At 37.7% G+C, this 18,001-nt stretch overlaps 1 protein-coding gene across 1 annotated transcript in view; it reads left to right on the top strand.

The window, feature by feature from the left end:
- The window catches only part of CYBB (cytochrome b-245 beta chain), a 47,881-nt gene that overhangs the window by 17,148 nt on the left and 12,732 nt on the right, over positions 1-18,001 (top strand). Inside the window, exons 6-10 of the mRNA XM_078146585.1 lie at positions 162-352; positions 1,520-1,649; positions 5,621-5,713; positions 8,612-8,865; positions 9,905-10,067. Coding sequence (XP_078002711.1) covers positions 162-352; positions 1,520-1,649; positions 5,621-5,713; positions 8,612-8,865; positions 9,905-10,067 — 831 coding nt within the window. The remainder of the gene's footprint in view (positions 1-161; positions 353-1,519; positions 1,650-5,620; positions 5,714-8,611; positions 8,866-9,904; positions 10,068-18,001) is intronic.

Below are 18,001 nucleotides of genomic sequence, written 5' to 3'. Positions count from 1 at the left end.
CTTTTATCACAGAGCTTAAAAAGGAGGAAAAAGTAGAGAATGGTCTCAGGAATATAGGACCTTTGGTCACTCCCAGGTGATAGTTTGCATCTGCAGCTGCCTCTCCATTACCTTTACTGCCATACAACCACACATAGTTTTCTCCTTCTTATATTTTATAGAATCCTAAAGGTGCCCTATATGTGGCTTTCACTTACTTAGCTGGACTCACTGGAGTTGTTATTACATTGTGCCTCATACTGATCATAACCTCCTCTACCAAAACAATCCGGAGGTCTTACTTCGAAGTTTTTTGGTTCACTCATCACCTCTTTGTTATCTTCTTCATTGGTCTCGCCATCCATGGAGCTGGGTGAGTAATGAACTGGACAGAACTCCAGTGAGTATCTGAGAATTATTGGTTTAAATATTTATGGTAAAGGATGGTAAGAGGACAGTTGAGCTGCCAACATTGATCAGTATGTTTATTGCTGTGATGTAGGGTTGTCATAGAGTGAATTTGATTTATAGTATACCAGGACATGGTTTTGAGTCCTGATTCTGGCACTGATTAGCAATGTAATCACAGTCAAGTGACTTATCCTTTATGAGTCTCAATTTTCTCTTCTATAAGATGGGGATAAAGACAGATTGGTACAAGGGATAGAATGCTGAGCTTGGAGTAAGAAAGACTTGGGTTCAAATCCCACCTCTGATTTTGGTTGTGTGACCTGAGGATGTCATTTAATCTCTGTGTGTCTCAAATAATTCCCTAGCATTTATGCACTAAATAAAATATAAAATAGGGGCAGCTAGGTGGTGCAGTGGATAGAATGCTGGGTCTGGAGTCAGGAGGACCTGAGTCAAATCCACCCTCAGACACTTACTAGCTGTGTGACCCAGGGCAAGTCCCTTAACCTTGATTGCCTTAGTTTCCTCATCTATAAAATAAGATGGAGGAGGAAATGGCAAACCACTCCAGTATCTTTGCCAAGACAACCCCAAAGAAAGTCACAAAGAATTAGACACAAGTGAAACAACTGAACAACAATAACTAGGATCTCTATTGGTGAATACTTTCATCATGGGAATTTTCCCTACATTCATGAAATCACATACCCTGGAAACATGTATATGTGTAAAATAGAGTTAATAAAACTTAGCCTACCTACTTCTCAGGATTGTGAGGGACATACTTTGTAGACTTTAAAGCACCATATAAATGAGATTATTATTGATGAAGATTGAAATTCAATTTTAATACGTTAATCAATTACTGATGGAGTACATGCATCATTTCCCCTTTTGCCAATCCAAATTTTTCAGAATCTGGTTATTTTGTTAACCAAAATTTCATGGTTCTGAAGTTATATAAAAAGCATCAAAGGTATCCCTTAGAAAAGAAAGGAATAGTAGTCACATTTAAAATGTATTCAAAATAACTGAAAACAAAATTCATTTCCTTTCTACTAATTAATCTGATTTTTCTTCTCCTTTCCTTTCCATATCTCCTCCCCACCTCACCCCTACCCTGCAACAGGAGGATTGTACGTGGACAGACAGATGCGAGTATGGATGTTCACAATTCAACAGTATGCTGGAAAGACATCTACTCTTGGGGATCCAAAAAAAGCTGTCCTATCCCTCAATTTGCTGGCAACCCTCCTATGGTATAACATATTATGTCTTCATTACCATCTTATCAATGACAATCTATTGTTTTTATTGTTCATCCTTGTTTTTTTCTGAGAGAACCAATGACACCACAGGGTGATGTCTTCACTTGAAAATGACAATCTATAATGAAGTGTTGAATATATCAGAGTATATGTGTACATGCAACTGAATTGCTTTTTGCAGATGCAATGAAGCTTACTTAGGGTAGAGCACTTTCTGTCTAAAGACCTGACCAGAGAGACAAGCATTTGACATACCAAAAAGCAATCTCCGCTGCCATTCCAGAGCCATGATTTGCAAACATATTTCTAATAACAAATAGCCAATATGTTATATACCTGAATAAGACATTATTTTAAAAAGTGTAATTCTCCCCTTCCAGCTCAGGGTCACAATAACATATCTGACAGGGTTACAAAGGGAGAAAACTCCACCTGTTTATTCTCTACTGAGAGAATTCTATGTCTAGTTTGAGCAGAGAATTAAAGATATCCTGAACCAATAACTTCCTCTGCAGCTTTCATATCAGAAGAAAGAAATTGGTGGTAGGGGTGCCACAGCACTGTTGCTGGATAAGCCAGGGAAGCCTGCATTTAAGGCTACCAGGCCAGTCCTTGACTAAGACCATGAAGGCATATTTTCATTAGTCTGAACTGGCCCTAAACATAAGGGGCATCCATAGAGAGGAGAATGGTGACGCATTTGCCTTTCTCAAGATAAATCCTTCCAGAGCTTCATTTTAAGGGTTTTTAATGGTCTGCTCTGCTTCACAAGCAGGAAGCAGAATATCGAAACTTGGAGTTGGGAAATCTGAGTTTGAGACCTGGCTGTGTAACTTAGCTATATGGCCTTGGCTGGTTCTTTATCTTCACCTCTCTGGTCCTCATTCTCCTGCAGAAAATGAGGAAGCTAAACTCAACAGGCTCAATAGCCCCTTCTAACAGCCTACAAGTGACTGATCATATTCTATGTTGACAAAATTTTGAAGTTTTTCTTCCACGTTTGGTGATCCCCTGTGCTAACCATAAAATGAAAAGAAAACACTGCAATTTATGTCATCTGAATGGATTTACATCATTTTCTTGGCCACTTGTTCCTTAGACTAAGCAAAACCTAAAATGATGGCTCTTTCCTAATCCCTCTCTCCCCTCCTCTTATCCTCTGGAATCCTGTTTGCCTTCTCAGACAATTCTGAGATGCAAGAACATTGATTTATGGTCCCTGTGAGATTTGGCAACACAGCCTGACCTCAAAGCCAGGAAGTCCTGGATTCAAGAGCTACCTGTGATATACAGATTGTGTGACCCTAAGCAAATCGCCAGTCTCTTGGTGTTCCAGGCACCTCTATTAAACCCTTAAGTTTCAGAGAAGGTGCTGACTTGCATTGGTCAAAGGAGTTCTTCCCAGGAGATCCCTATACCAATGAAATCAGAGGTCTAGTCCCTATCCTTATGATATTTGAACATTTCCAACTGATATTCCCATCAGAAAGAAATATAAAGGAGAAGGGAGCAAGCACTTATTAAATACCTACTATGTGCCCTTACTATGTGCCAGGCACTGTGATAAGCACTTTAGAAATATTATGCCATCTGATGCCCACAACAATCCTATGAGACAGATACTATCATTATCCCCATTTTACAGATAGGAAACAAAGGCAGACACTGATTAAGTGACTTGCTCAGGGTCTCATAAACCTGGAGCCAGATTTGAATTGAGATCTTCTTGGTTCCAAGCCCAGCTCTTTAATCACTGCACCCCTCAACTGCCTTTCCCACAAAGATGAATGAATTGCTACACTGCACATAGACATTAATAGGGAAAAGAAAAAGAAAAATGCATAGTCATCCATATGTCAGATGAAAGACATAATTCCTTGATGACAGGATCCAGGCCCAAAGGCTCCATGAGGTAGCTTTCAGTGTTATGAGGACCTCAAAGAGAAAAAAAATAGACTTTTTTTCTCTCTCATCACACTGTCAAGGATAGATGGAACCCACTTTGTAGAAATCCTACCATAATACAGTTTTGGCCACGGGTAGCAAGGCGATTTTCCTGGCCTACTATTTAACAGCTATCTAATCCTAAATGGAAGTGGGCATTTTAAATATAAATGACTTATTTTACCAAGGCTCACAGAGATGTGAATGGTCCAAGGGCATAGAGCAGGCCTGAGCAAGCTGCTCCTGAATGGCAGAGCCAGGCGTTTCTGCCGATGCTAAGTCTCACTATAGCTACAACTTCTACGATGTAAAATAGAGCATGGTCTCCTGAAAACATATGGAATAAAGCCTCTCTGGGATGTATTGTGAGGAAATAATTCTCCACAGGAGTTTCTTGCTCTTCTAGGCAATTAGTCCCACAGCCATTTAAACCAAAAACCAAAACCAAATAAACCTCAAATCTGAGATTCTATAAGTTTTTTTCTTGATTTAAGATTTTTCTTGTTTTTTTCTTTATTTTTTTCTTGATTTAATTGCTTGATTTCTTATTTATGGAGGAGTGTAAGATTTTAAAGCTAAAAGAGACTGTATATATAATCTAATCCAGCGTCTTCATTTTATAAATGAGGAAATTGAGGTTCAGATTGAAGATATGACTTGTTCGTGACCTCACAGAAAATAAATAGCAGAGTGAGAATTCCAACCCAGGTCTTCCACCCCCAAGTTCAATGGCTTTCCCTTCACATTAGAGTCTGGGTAACATCTTTTAACAAAGATCTGTTGCCATTTCAGCCTCTTGATGGTGTCCAGGATGGACCTACCTCATACTGAATTCCATTCATTAGTCAATAGTGATACTGAGGGTAGAATATCTTAGGAGTTACTCTGGGTATCCTGAGCCAGAGAGGCTGAAGGGAATTCAACCCAATCCAATGCAATACATTTTTTATTGAATTTTTACTGTAATCAGGGCTCTGTGCTTGGTGCTGCCAGAAGAAGCTGTCATTCTTACTCAGGCTTTGCCCCTATTAAAGAAGCATATTGCATAGTTCTCAAATCTTACATGTTATGAGGGTAACAGCTACCAATATTGCATCAGATTTATAGTCTTGCAATCACAGTATGGATTCTGTGGCAGTTGTAAAGCAACTGCAATGTTGCATTAAATATATGGTGTTGTTGAAATGCTACCCTTTAGGAAATACTTCTTCTGTAACCAACCTAGTTTCCAGTATAATTGTTGCAACTGCACTTGCAACACAGAGGAAATCCCACTTTTCTGCGGAGTTCTGCTTGGAAAGTTTCATGTTATTGATGGAGTTCCTCAATTTATGTTGGAAAAACACTCATTTTAAATGCAGACTGTCTCAGTCAAATCATGTAGCAATTCAGGATATATGAACAATGATCAAAGATTCATTGATTAAGGAATGTAGGTAGTGCAATGGAGATGGTCACTAGGTGGCTTAGTGAATAAAGTACTTGCTGTGGAGTTAGAATGGCTAGGTGGTATAGTGGATAGAGCACTAGGGCCAGGAGTCAGGAAGACCTGAGTTCAAATCCAGCCTCAGACACTAGCTGTGTGAGCCTGGGCAATTCACTTAATCCTGTTTGCCTCAGTTTCCTAGAAAAAGAAATGGCAAATTACTCTAGCATCTTTGCCAAGAAAACCCCAAAAGGGATCACTAAGAGTCAAACATGACTGAAAAATAACAACAACAACGACAACAGACTGGAGTTAAGAAGACCTGAATTCAAATCCTGCCTTAAATACTTCCTAGCTGTGTGAAACTGGGCAAATCACTTAACCTCTGTCTGCCTTAGTTTCCTCATATGTAAAATGGGAGTAATAGTAGTACCTACCTCCCAGAGTTTTCATGAGGATCAAATGAGGTAATACTCGTAAAGTGCTTTGCAAAGCTGTTATACTACCAGGGTTTCCTTGTTGATAAATATAATCTAAATCTTTGTCAATCCAATTATAATCTCTCCCATCCTGGTCTTTGCTCTGTTAACAGACTTGGAAGTGGATTGTGGGTCCCATGTTCCTGTATCTCTGTGAGAGGTTGGTGAGGTTTTGGAGATCACAGCAGAAGGTTGTCATCACTAAGGTAACCTTTGAAATGTTTAAAACCCTTCCTGTAATTGTTTCTAAGACCTTTGGAACATGAGTGGTCAGAATATCTAACAGCACTGTTGCCATATCCAGCTGTGTGTTCTGTATTATCTGCCCCTGACTGTTAGTTACTCAGCCCATTTTGGTCGCTTTCAGGATATTTAATGACATGGATGTAAGAGCAGACTTACAGTTCATCTGGGTGCATTTGTCTTGATGATCAAATAGGATGGACATAGTAAACCCTCCTTCTTCCCTCTTTTGCAGCTGCCAAATTGAATTTTTGAAGAAATTATTTTGTAAACCTCAAAGTGCTATATAAATGTGAGTTATTATTATTCAATCTAAAAATGTTAAAACACAGCACAAGAGCAAAACGGTGGAGAGGTGATGGAGTAGATAAGAGTAGAGAGACAAAAAGGAACTCTGATATGTAAAGACATGGTGAGCACTAAAAACTTAAATTTTCAAAGGGCCAGGGTAGGGCTGATGCATGTTGGTGATGTTTTCTCAAGTCTCCTTCACTTACTTTTTTTTTTGTACCATCAATATTTTCAAGTTCTGCAATTTTAACAAAATACCAACATTTCTCTCCTTGGTTTTCCCTTCCAACCTCTCTCTTGAGCTCTATAAATGATTGAGACTGATTGTCAAGTCTTGGCTCGTAGCCAGCTCCCACAGTTCTCCTCCCATGATGTTTACATTATTTATAAAAGAGGAAGGCAAAAGATCAGCAAAAATGTCTTTAACAAATAACCCCTCAGTAGGATAGCATATACTGATTCAGAGTATATTTCTTTAAAAAGCACTTCTAGTGAAGTCTGTTTCTTCTGTAAAGAAAACATATTCTTTCTTGTATAAATTAATATGCAGGATAATATACTTATTATCTGGCATCCTGTTAATTGTAACTCTACTCACTAGCATCATTGTGGAAGTAAAACCTGTCTGTCACTGTAGTTGCAAAGTTGCAACAAGGAAAATCTATTTTCTGTTTTCAGTATTCTAAAAGCTCACTTTTGAGCTTCAAAATAGGGTCTCATATCATCCTTTTCCATAGGGAAAAGAATAGTGTGTTTTTTTCCCCTATTTTTTAGTTTCAATTTCTTTCTGAAATGAATTCTGACAATGTAACCAGAGAAGGAAGAGAATGGTATCAATTGTTTTTTAGGTTATTATGAATCATTTATGTTTTTTATTCATTTTCTGTGGGTTAAAATAAAGTCTGTCCTATACCTCTTATTATGTGATTATGCATTATTACATTGAATATATATATATATGGGAGCTTGGAACTCTTTTACCCACATCTAAAGATATATAAACAGGAACTCGACTGAGATTTTCCCCAAGCAAACTCTGGGTGGGGGAGGTGCAAAGTGAGATAAAAAGAGAATGATTTAAGGCACCAGCTCCTAAGATTGAATCTGGGTCATGGTAGGCCATGAGTTACTCATTTTTGTTAGGATGTTCTGTTTTCTTAAAACAAAAGTATTTGTATCAAGAAGCTATTATTTTTCAGTGACTAAATAGCCTTTCACTCTTACAAATTCCAAAATTTATAGTTCTTATTTCTAGTTGTAAAGTTTTTATTGGTAGAATAAGAGCACTTTCAAGTCATCAGAGAAAGACTGTATTACACTGATTGTAGTTTCTATTACTCATATTGCATTTTCTTCTGGTTCTTTGAAAAATGGTTATGAAATTATGGTTATAGTGTGTTTATAGTAGGTCTTAACTAATTAGGATATTTGATTGAGCACAGTGTCCAGATCATGATAGATAACTGTTTACTTGCATATATTCTATGAAGTCTGCCCAAATAAGCCCAAGGAAATTAGTAGCTTCCTCCTCCCCAACACACGCACCACTAGATTCTGAAAGTTGTATTATTCCCTTATTAATTATAGATCAGCAAAAAGCAACATTTGCTCTTTGGTCATTGCAGTCATATCCAACTCTTGTTAACCCTTTTTGGGGTCGTCTTGGCAAAGATATTGGAGTGGTTTGCCATTTTCTTCTCCAGCTCATTTTATAGATGAGGAACTGAGGCAAACAGGCTTAAGTGACTTGCCCAGGGTCACACAGCTAGAAAGTGTCTGAGGCCAGATTTTGAACTCAGGAAGATGAGTCTTCCTGATTCAGGGCCTGGCACTCTATCTATCTACTGAGCCACCCAGCTGCCCCTGAAAGCAACATAACTGGACCTTATTATCTGACTTCTTTACAGAAATGCCTTCACTGGGTTATGATTTAATGTTATACCCTATGCCTTCAAAAAGACTGTTATAAAAATCATACAACTGAATGCATTTCTCTATCTTACTTTTGATACTAGGATTCTAGTTTGTCACTAGCTAATAGCGTGACCTTGAGGAAGCCATTTCTTTCCTCCTCTAAGGGTACTGGGTTAGATTATCTATAAGACCCTTTCCAACCTTAACATTGTCTGCCTCTAGGACATTGTCCACTCTGCTACCCAATGTCCCTCATATGAGGTCTCATGTTTTATCTCTGCAAATGAAATTATATACTTTATTTGCGCCCAGCACGAATACTCTGTAAATAGAATGTTGCTCTTTGTTTTTTGTCCTATCTACAATAAAAGAACCAAATTCAGTGCCCAGTTGTAGTAGAGTCAACTTATAGCAAATACAGCTAATGTGTGTGGGCTATAAGTTCATATTCTCTTATTCATTCATTCAAGTTGAGACAGATATCAAGGCTTGAAATCCACTGGAGTACTTTTATGAACCAACTTCATTCATTCATTCAACAAGCTTTTGTTAAGTCCCTACTATGTGCCATGTGCTGAATTGGGTGCTGGAGCTAAAACGATGAAAATGAAACAGTTACTGTCCTCAAGGAGCTTACATTCTATTTGTTCAAACAGGTGGTCACTCACCCTTTCAAAACCATTGAATTACAAATGAAGAAGAAGGGTTTTAAGATGGAAGTGGGACAATATATTTTTGTCAAATGCCCCAAGTTGTCAAATTTAGAATGGCACCCTTTCACACTGACTTCAGCCCCTGAGGAAGACTTCTTCAGTATTCACATCCGTATAGTTGGGGACTGGACAGAAGGTCTTTTTAAAGCTTGTGGATGTGACAAAACAGAATTTCAGGAAGCCTGGAAATTGCCCAAGTAAGTATAAAGTTCATAATATGAAGAAAATCTGTCAAAGAAAAGTAGAATTATTAAAACTTCTTCGACTTTAAGCTGATGTCTCATCTCCTCCCCAGCTCTTATCAGCTTTGGGTCTAGACTTTGTTGCTGTGAGGAGATTCTTAAGGAAATATTGAATGATCTATGTGTCCTCTCCCTCTTTTGTGTGGGTATATTTTTGTAAACTTTATGTGTACATAATTTTAATATGTTTTTGTTTATTTCATTAAATATTTCCCAACTGCATGCAATAAATTTTAATTTATTTTCTTTCTTAAATTTTGCATTCTAAATTCTCTCCCTCCCTCCCTTCCTCTCCCCCTTGAGAGGGCAAGCAGGATGATATTGATTATGTATGTGAAGTCATGCAAAACATATTTCTGTATTAGCCATGTTGCAAAAGAAAATGCTGTGTATACATATTTTATAAGCTTTGTGTGAGGTATGAAAATATTTGATATTTACTTTTACCATCAAAAATCCTCATTTTTCTCTGCAGAAATGGTTTTAGGGACATAGAATGTGGAACTGAAAGGGACTTCAGTCATTTCCCAGTTCATCCCCTTCATTTTATGAGGAAACTGAGGCTTAGAGAGGTGAATTATTGACTTGTCTATGGCCATAAGGACAGCAAACAGTAATAGAATATGTTTATAGGATTTTTCAGAATCTCTTAAAATTTAACAGGAGCAAGACAGAGGGGGTAAGCATAGCAGACCGTTCACACAGAGTGAATAAAGTTCAAGGGAGAGAGAGAGAGAGAGAAAGAGAGAGAGAGAGAGAGAGAGAGAGAGAGAGAGAGAGAGAGAGAGAGAGAGAGAGAGAGGAGGGAGGTTCATTCCCTGTACTGAGAAATGCTACAGTTGACTGAAATTTCCCCTTATGACTTTTGACTCCAGAGTTGTTAATAACGTATTTGGTGGGAATTGATGTATCTGACTTTCTCAATTGCTTGTTGAGATCCATTTCATCTCCAAACATGAATACCCCTTCACTGTGGTTGTGTCTAATTCCATAGGGTGGCAGTAGATGGGCCCTTTGGCACTGCTAGTGAGGATGTATTCAGCTATGAAGTGGTTATGCTGGTGGGAGCTGGCATTGGAGTCACACCATTTGCATCCGTTCTGAAGTCTGTCTGGTACAAGTACTGCAATGACTCAACCAGACTAAAACTCAAAAAGGTAGGTCCTCTTTTATTAAAAAATAAATTTAATTTTAATAACACTTTTTGTTTTTATTTAACTTTTATTTCTGCATATATCTTTCTCCCCATCCCTTTACAGTTAGCCACTCTTGGGGGGGGGGGGGAGAATCTTTTTAAACTTAAAAAAAAAGAGGAAAAAAACCAGTTTGGTAAAACTAATCAATTCTTCAATTGTGTGCATGGTTGTGGTTGCAGTTTGTCCTTTGTTCTCAAAGAGAACCATGATATCAGCGAGATGATGACATGACATGACATCAACTTTGATTTGAGTGAGGGAGAGCTATGCAAAGTCACCAGCCTCACTTTCTCCTCCAGAGCCATCTGGGTCCAGTGGCCAGATATTCATCAGGATGACAGGAGATGGCCCAGGATGGGCCAAGTGGGAGACCTTGGCCTTTTTAAGCTAAGGTCTTTTCAAGTTCTCACTTTGAGTGAGACAATGCCCATTCAGGAATAACCCCTTTAATAAAAATAAAATCAAACTGGGAGGTGAAGACCTTCAGGGATGCTGGCCATAAGAGGAACAGTTATTGTTTACATTTACTCTGAGCCAGGAGGGCCCAAAAAATAACCATTAAGTGGTGCTTGTATATACATTATTCCATATCCATACCATATCTCCCCACTTCTGCAGTGAGAGGGAAGCACATTTTCTCAACTCTTGTTTGAGGCCAAGCTTGGTTTTTATAATTACTCAGTATTTAGTGAGTGCTTTTTTTAGGGGAGGGGGAAGAGGGGTATGTCTTTCCATTTAGATTGTAGACATCATGCATATTGTTTTCCTGATTCTGTTTCCATCCCTCTGCATCAGTTGATATGTCTTCCCATGGTTCTATAAACTATTCATATTCATTGTTTTTTTGTGATGAAGTAGTATTCTATTAGATTCATGTGTCACAATTTGTTTCCCCAAATGATAGGTCTCCTTTTTTTAGGAAGCAACTTTCAGAAGTCCTGTGATGGCCATCATTTCCTTTACACCCAGGAAGATTCCTAGGGAGAACAAAAATGAGGGGATTTTGTTTTTGGCCAGACTAGAGAAAGCGAGAAATCATTTTAATGGCTGGTTAAAAGTAATCTCCACCCCAGTGTTGTTAGAAAAATGAAAGATGACTATTCTCATGGGACTTTCTATTATATGTACTTTCCATCCTTAATGAAAGTTATAGTTACGGTCATCTTTATTGAGGGGGAGGAGAATCTATAGCACTCTTTACGTGGGGGCCACCCCTGCTGCTAATCTTCTTTCTGTGGATGAACTTAAAGAAGGGCAGGTGATTACATGATTTACTCCTCTGTGAATCTGTTAAGTCTGGCCCCTCCTCCCACCACCATCCTCTAGTAGAATGAATACTGGAAGGTGGGACTTATTTGTTCTTGTCTTTGCATCTCCAACATCAAGCATAATTCTTGGTATAGAAATTTTTTTTTTTGAGTAGCAATTGAAGCACAAACTCATTACACAATGAAATAAAAGATAATAAAAATATAATGAAGCAATGAAGTAAATGAACTAATGAAGTAAAAACTTATTAAACAATGACATAAAAGATAAAAAATAACCTTTTGTGAAGGTTAAATATTTCTAATAGGTATGAACTCTGAGAGAAAAACCAATTAGTCTGCTTTCAATTTTATTCTTCCATTTTTGTCTCTAATTTTTTTAGGAGATGAGGACTTAGAAAAAAGGATTTTTTTCTAGCGTTTTACTAACTCCTAAGCCTAGCAGCCAAGAAATGAAACCTACTTGTAAATGTCTGTATTCTTCCAGACTCATGAAAGGAGGAAGGGTGTATAGGAGACAATGGGCACCACGGGAGGGGAAGGGAAATTACTAAATGGAGGAAGAGACCGAGCAAAAATAGGTCAAATGAAAATTTGCTGAACCTAATGTTTTCTTTCTTTTTAGTTACAGTTAAAAAAAAAACCCCAACATCATAATGATCTCTGAGCAACCCTTTCCCGCCCATTGAACCCTCCCTTGTAACAAAGAAAAACTTATTTAGCAGCATTCCATACCCGTAGTCCCTCACCTCTCTACCATTTCATAATCTGTTTTCCAAAACCAAAAGAGTTCATTGCCATTTGTCTGAATTCAACTTATATTTTAATATTTTCATTTGCAGTGTTGTTACCACTGTGTTTATTGTTTTCTTGTTTCTACTTTCCTTATTGTGGATAACTTCATAAAATCTTCTCATGTTTCTCTGAATTCCTAATATTTATCACTTCTGATGTCAATAATATTTACATTCTTATTACACAATTTTTTCCTCATTCCCTAAATGAATGTGAAAACCAACCTGAAGAGTTTTTTTTTTAAAGTTGTTTATTTGCAAGGCTGAAAAACATCCTTTTAAACTTCCTCATGTAATGCCAGATTTAACACTAAGAGATAAATATGAGCCAGATTATACTGTCATGACAGACTAGCAAGTTGATTTTGTGGAAACATGGCATACTCAAAGAGCTCTGGATTTGGAGTCGAAGGACTTGAGTTCAAATCTAAATCCTAGTGCTTACTCCTAGCGGGAACTTGGGCCAGCAGTGTACCTTTTGGGGTTCAGTTCATCTTCTAGAAAATGTAAGTGCTCATAGGAAAACAGTAGACATAATAACCACAGTAATGTAAATGCAAATAACACTAAAAGACAGCTGAAATCAGACATCTAACAGTGAATGGTGACGCAGGAAAGGGCTACGATAGCCAAATGTTGCATATACTCTCAAGTGGTCGTGGTGTTGGACAATTTTACCAATGTTTTTCTTTGTTGCAAGGGAGAGTTATATTCTATGGGGACAGTATAACAGGAAATAACTTTATAGAAAACAAAAAAGGTATCAATCAATTAAACAAATAAAATAAAATAAACATTAGGGTTTTGGACTAAATCACAGAATTTCATAGTCTATTGAGACCTCAGAGGTCACTATTCCAACTGGTACCTGAACAGGAATCCCCTGTATAACATTCCTGACAAATGGCCATCCAACCTCTTCTTACAGACCTCCAGTGAGAGACAGCCTAGGTCAGGCTTCAAAGTTGTACCACATAAGGACTGATTGAAACAACTGTGGAATTTTTGTGGGGGGCAAGAGAGAGAGACAGAGAGAGTGAAGGAGAAAGACGAGAGAGAGAGAGAGAGAGAGAGAGAGAGAGAGAGAGAGAGAGAGACAGATGGGAGAAGGGGGAGGGAGAGAGAGAAGAAGGGAGGGAGACAGAGAGAGACAAACAGAGAGAGAGACACAGAGAGAGACAGATAGACACAGAGAGAGAGAGAGAGAGAGAGAGACAGAGAGAGAGGGGGGAAGGGAAGGAGAGAGACAGAGAGAGACAGAGAAGGAGGGAAGGAGGGAGGGAGAGAGACAGAGAGGTAGAGCAGAGAGGGAGAGAGGGAGGGAAGGAGAGGGAGGAGAGATTTAGGATTAATGTACAGAAAAACTTTCTAAGAATTGTAGCTATCAAAGTGTAATGCATGGAAACCTCAGGAGGCAGTAGGTCCTCTCCTCCTCCCTCCTCCCCACCCCCATCTAACTGCAGGTCTTCAAGTACTGTCTGGATGACCACTTGATGCATGTTCTATAGAGGATATTCTTATTTACATAGATTATGGACTATCTGTCTTCTAAGATGTCTTCCAATTCTGAGATTCTGTGATTAAAGGACAAGATCCTGCAGGGAAGTGAACACTGGATTTAGTCAGAAGAACTGGATTAAGATTCTGACGTTGAATTTGCTGCACATGTAACCTTGGGCATATCACATAACCTTTCTGGGCCTTAGTTTCCTCATTTCTAAAATTAGAGGATTGGATCAAATTACCTCTGAGAGCTCTTCCAGCTCAGAAGCTATGAACCTGAGGCAATTCATTCCACTTTTGTACAGCTCTGATTATTAGTAAGTTATTCCTTACATCAAGTCTAAATCTACTTCTCTGTCATTTCTATTATTATTATTATTATTCTGAACTTAAAAACAAAAAAGTGCACTTCCGTACATATCATAAAAAAGAGGATTCTATATGAAACTGTGAATCTTCATTTCAGACTATTGGCTTTCTTTTTCAAAGTATGTAATAAATTGTATATGTCACTTTCAAAATGGTCCTTATTGTTTGTGCTTCCTTCTGAACTTCTGTCCATTAAAAAAAAAGTCACAATGGCTCTTTTTTTCCTTTAGCATCACTATTGCTAACTTCATATTCCTTCCTGGGCCCCTCCCATATAATTAACCAGGAGAAAGGGGAGAAAAAAGCTTGTGAAGCATAAACATAGTCAGACAAAATTAATCCTGTACTGTGGCCATGTCCAAAAATGTGACTCTCTTCACCTTGTATTCATTCCTCTTTGTTAAGAGGTGGGGAACATGCTTCCTCATCAGTCTTCTGAAGACTTGGCTGGTCATTGCATTGATCAGAGCTCATAACTTTTTTGCTTTTCTTAATGATGTTGCTGTCTTTCACAGGTTATTTTTCTGGTTCTGCTCATTTCACTCTGTCAGTTCATAATACCCAAGGTTCTCTAAAATCTTCTCTTTCGTAATTTCTTACACCACAATAATATCTCATGACATTCATATGACACAATTTGTTCAACAATTCCTCAATTGTCTAACAGGCAGTCTAAGAATTCTCCCCACTCCACCCCCTCTTAAATTCTAGGTCTTTCTCTCCTCTCTTCTTTTTCGTGTCTCCTTTCCTCTTTTCTCCTCTCCTTTCCCTTCTCTTTTTTTTCTTTAAAAAAATCCCAGAATCAAGAAGTTTGTTTTGCTTGTGACTATTTTCCTTCCAATGTTATCTCTCCTTTGCCTCCATCCCCACTTGTCCATGTTTATTTCCCTGTTGAATTTTGTTGAGTTTAATGTATTTATAAACCAAACTGTGTTCAATCCTTTTTCATCCATTTCTAATGAGAGTGAGGTTCATTTGATGCCTACCCCCTCTACCTCTTTCTCCTTGTTTGTATATTCTTCTCACACACCCCAATTATGAAAAGTAGAAAGTTCCACTCTCTTCTTCCTCTTTTCTACACTAAATATATTCTCTCTTTTACCCTTCCTTCTCTTTACTCTCTTTAAACCCTCAGAGCAGTAGTGATCTAACCCCCATGACTTCCATTTTTAAAAATTTAACTCTCTCATTACCCTTGAACACAGGGTTCTGGAGGGACACTTTTTTCTTCTACCCCATTAGCAGCCCTTCATCATCATAGAGCTCCTTCCAATTATTCACGCAAGTTTACCTTTCTGTATTTCTCTGGACTCCAAGTTTATATTTCAAAGTTTCTGCTTAGGTCTCATCTTTTCATCAGAAATGCTTGAAAGTCCTTTTTCATTAAAGGTCCATTTTTTCCCTTGTAGGATGATACTCAGAGTTGTTTGTAAGCCTATATATTTTGCTTTTAGGAATATAGTATTCCAAAATCTGATTTTAGTAGAAACTATGAGGTTTTCTGTGATCTTGGCTATAAATCCTTGGTTATTAAACTCTTTTCTAGACTCCTGCAGTATTTTTTCTTGGATATGGGAGCTCTGGATTTTGGTTATGACATTACTGGGACATTTACTTTTGGGGTTTCTTTTAGAAGGTGATCAGACAATTTTTTCCATCTTTGCTTTGTTTTCTGATTCTAATAGGTCTGGATAGTTTTCGTTTAAGATTTACCTAAATACAGTGTTTGAGTTTCAGGGAGTTTAATAATTCTTAAATTATCTTTTCTTGACCTATTTTCTAGGTCACTTGTTTTTTATATAACCTATCATATTTTTCAGTCTTTTGATTTTGTTCTAATATTTCTTGCTGTCTCATGAAGTTATTGATTTCTCTTTGGCTAATTTGAGTTTTCAGAAGTGCTCTTTGGTAATTCTTCTGGCCACACGCCATCCCCAGAGTTCACAGAGCTCTCTCTCTCCTTATACCAACCTAGGCTGAAAATGAAAAGACTTATTGTGACTTTTTCTTGGCTTTCCCCATGAGGAATCTGTTTGGTTCGTTCTCTAGATTTGCTTGGAGGAGTTTGTAGGGGAGCTGTGTTGTGCTGCTTCTTTCTACGCCATCATCTTGACTTTACCTTGAACTTTGTATCTTAAGCTACTTATTCTCCTTCCAATTCTTTTATTAAGAGCTTTTACCTCATTTTAAAAATTTCTTCCTTCATTTCTTCTCAGCATTCATGTAGTTGTTGTATAAAACACATTTTCCTCCTTTGAGCTTCTGCTTGCTTGCTTGTGATGTGCTTTGGTTTGAAATAATATTTGATACTGTTGAGTGTTCTCTTTGCTTTACTTGTCTCTCCCAACTTGATTCTGAATTGAAGCTTTGTGCCAGCATTAGTCCTCTGCCCTGTTGACTTTTTTTTAAAGAAAGTGAGAAAATTATACTTCAGTTCGCACTTAGTATTCACCAGTCCTTTTCTCTGGAGATGAATAGCGTTTTTCATCATGAATCCGTTGGAATTATCTTGAATCATTGTATCTATTAGAATAGCTAACATAGTTGACCATTGTTACAATATTGTTGTTACTATGTATGATGATTTCTTGGTTCTGTTCACTTGACTTTGTATCAATAGTTCATATAGGTCTTCCCATGTTTTTTCTGAAACCATTCCCCTCATCATTTCTTATAGCACAACAGTCCTCCATCACAATCATGTGCCACAGCTTGTTCAGCCATTCCTCAATTGATGGGCATCCCCTCAATTTCCAATTCTTTACCACCACAAAAAGAGTTGCTATAAAATTTTTGCACATATGGGTACTTCTTCTTTTTCTTTGATCTCTTTAGGGCACAGACATAGTGATGGTATTGCTAGATCAAAGGGTAGCCCCTAGGGCATAGTTCTAAATTGTTTTCCAGAAAGATTGGACTAGTTCACAACTCCACCAATTTGTTAGTTCACATATTTCCCCTCATCTTTTCCAGCATTTGTAATTTCTGATAGGTTTGAAGTGTGGTACCTCAGAGTTATTTTTATTTGCATTTCTCTAATCAAGTGATTCAGAGCATTTTTCATATGCCTGTAGATGGCTTTGATTTCTTCTTCTGAGACCTGCCTGTTCATATATCTTGACAATTTGCCAAATGGGAAATGGTTGTTAGTTTTATAAATTTGACTCAGTTCCCTATATATTTGAAAAAAGAAGCCTTCATCAGAGAAACTAGCTGTAAATTTCTTTTATATTCTTCATTGTTTATGGTATTTTTAATCAAAATGTAGTTTCCCTGATTATCTCTTTTAATTAGATCTATTTTTGCTTTTGTTTTGTTTGAGATCATGATCACTACCCCTGCCTTTTTTACTTCAGATGAAGCATAACAAATTCTGTTCCATCTCCTTATGTTAACTCCATATGTCTTTCTGTTTAAAATGTGTCTCTTGTAAACAACATACTGTTGGATTCTGGTTTCTAATTCATTCTGCTATCTGCTTTCCTTTTATGGGGGAACTCATTCCATTCACAGTTATGTTTGCTAACTGTGTATTTCCCTCTGTCTTATTTTCTTCTGTTTATCCTTCTCTCTCTTTTTATCCTATCCCTCTTCAAAAGTTTGTTTTGCTTCTGACCCCTGCCTCTCTTAATCCACCCTCCCTTTTGTCATCCCTGATCGTCTCCCCTTTCTCTTATCCCTTTTCCTCCTATTTCCCTCCTGGGTAAGATAGATTTCCATTCCCATTTGAGTGTATGTGTGTCCCTCTTTGAATCAACTCTAATGAGTGTTTCAAGTATTACCCACCACCTTCTACCCTCCTCAATTTTCCCCTCCATTGTAAAAACTCTTCTTTGCGTGCCTCTTTTATGTGTTAATTTCCCCCATCCTACTTTTCCTTTCCTTCTTCTCCCAAAGCATCCCTCTTTCACACCCCTTCATTTTTTTTTTTGGAGTTCATCACAATGTAATTGACTCACAC

The sequence above is a fragment of the Phascolarctos cinereus genome, unplaced genomic scaffold (genome assembly GCF_003287225.1).
Source record: "Phascolarctos cinereus isolate Bilbo 61053 unplaced genomic scaffold, phaCin_HiC Scaffold_726;HRSCAF=1367, whole genome shotgun sequence".
In the NCBI taxonomy this organism is placed as follows: Eukaryota; Metazoa; Chordata; class Mammalia; order Diprotodontia; family Phascolarctidae; genus Phascolarctos; species Phascolarctos cinereus.
Note: the sequence above shows the minus strand (reverse complement) of the source record. Positions and strands in the feature narration are given on the sequence as shown.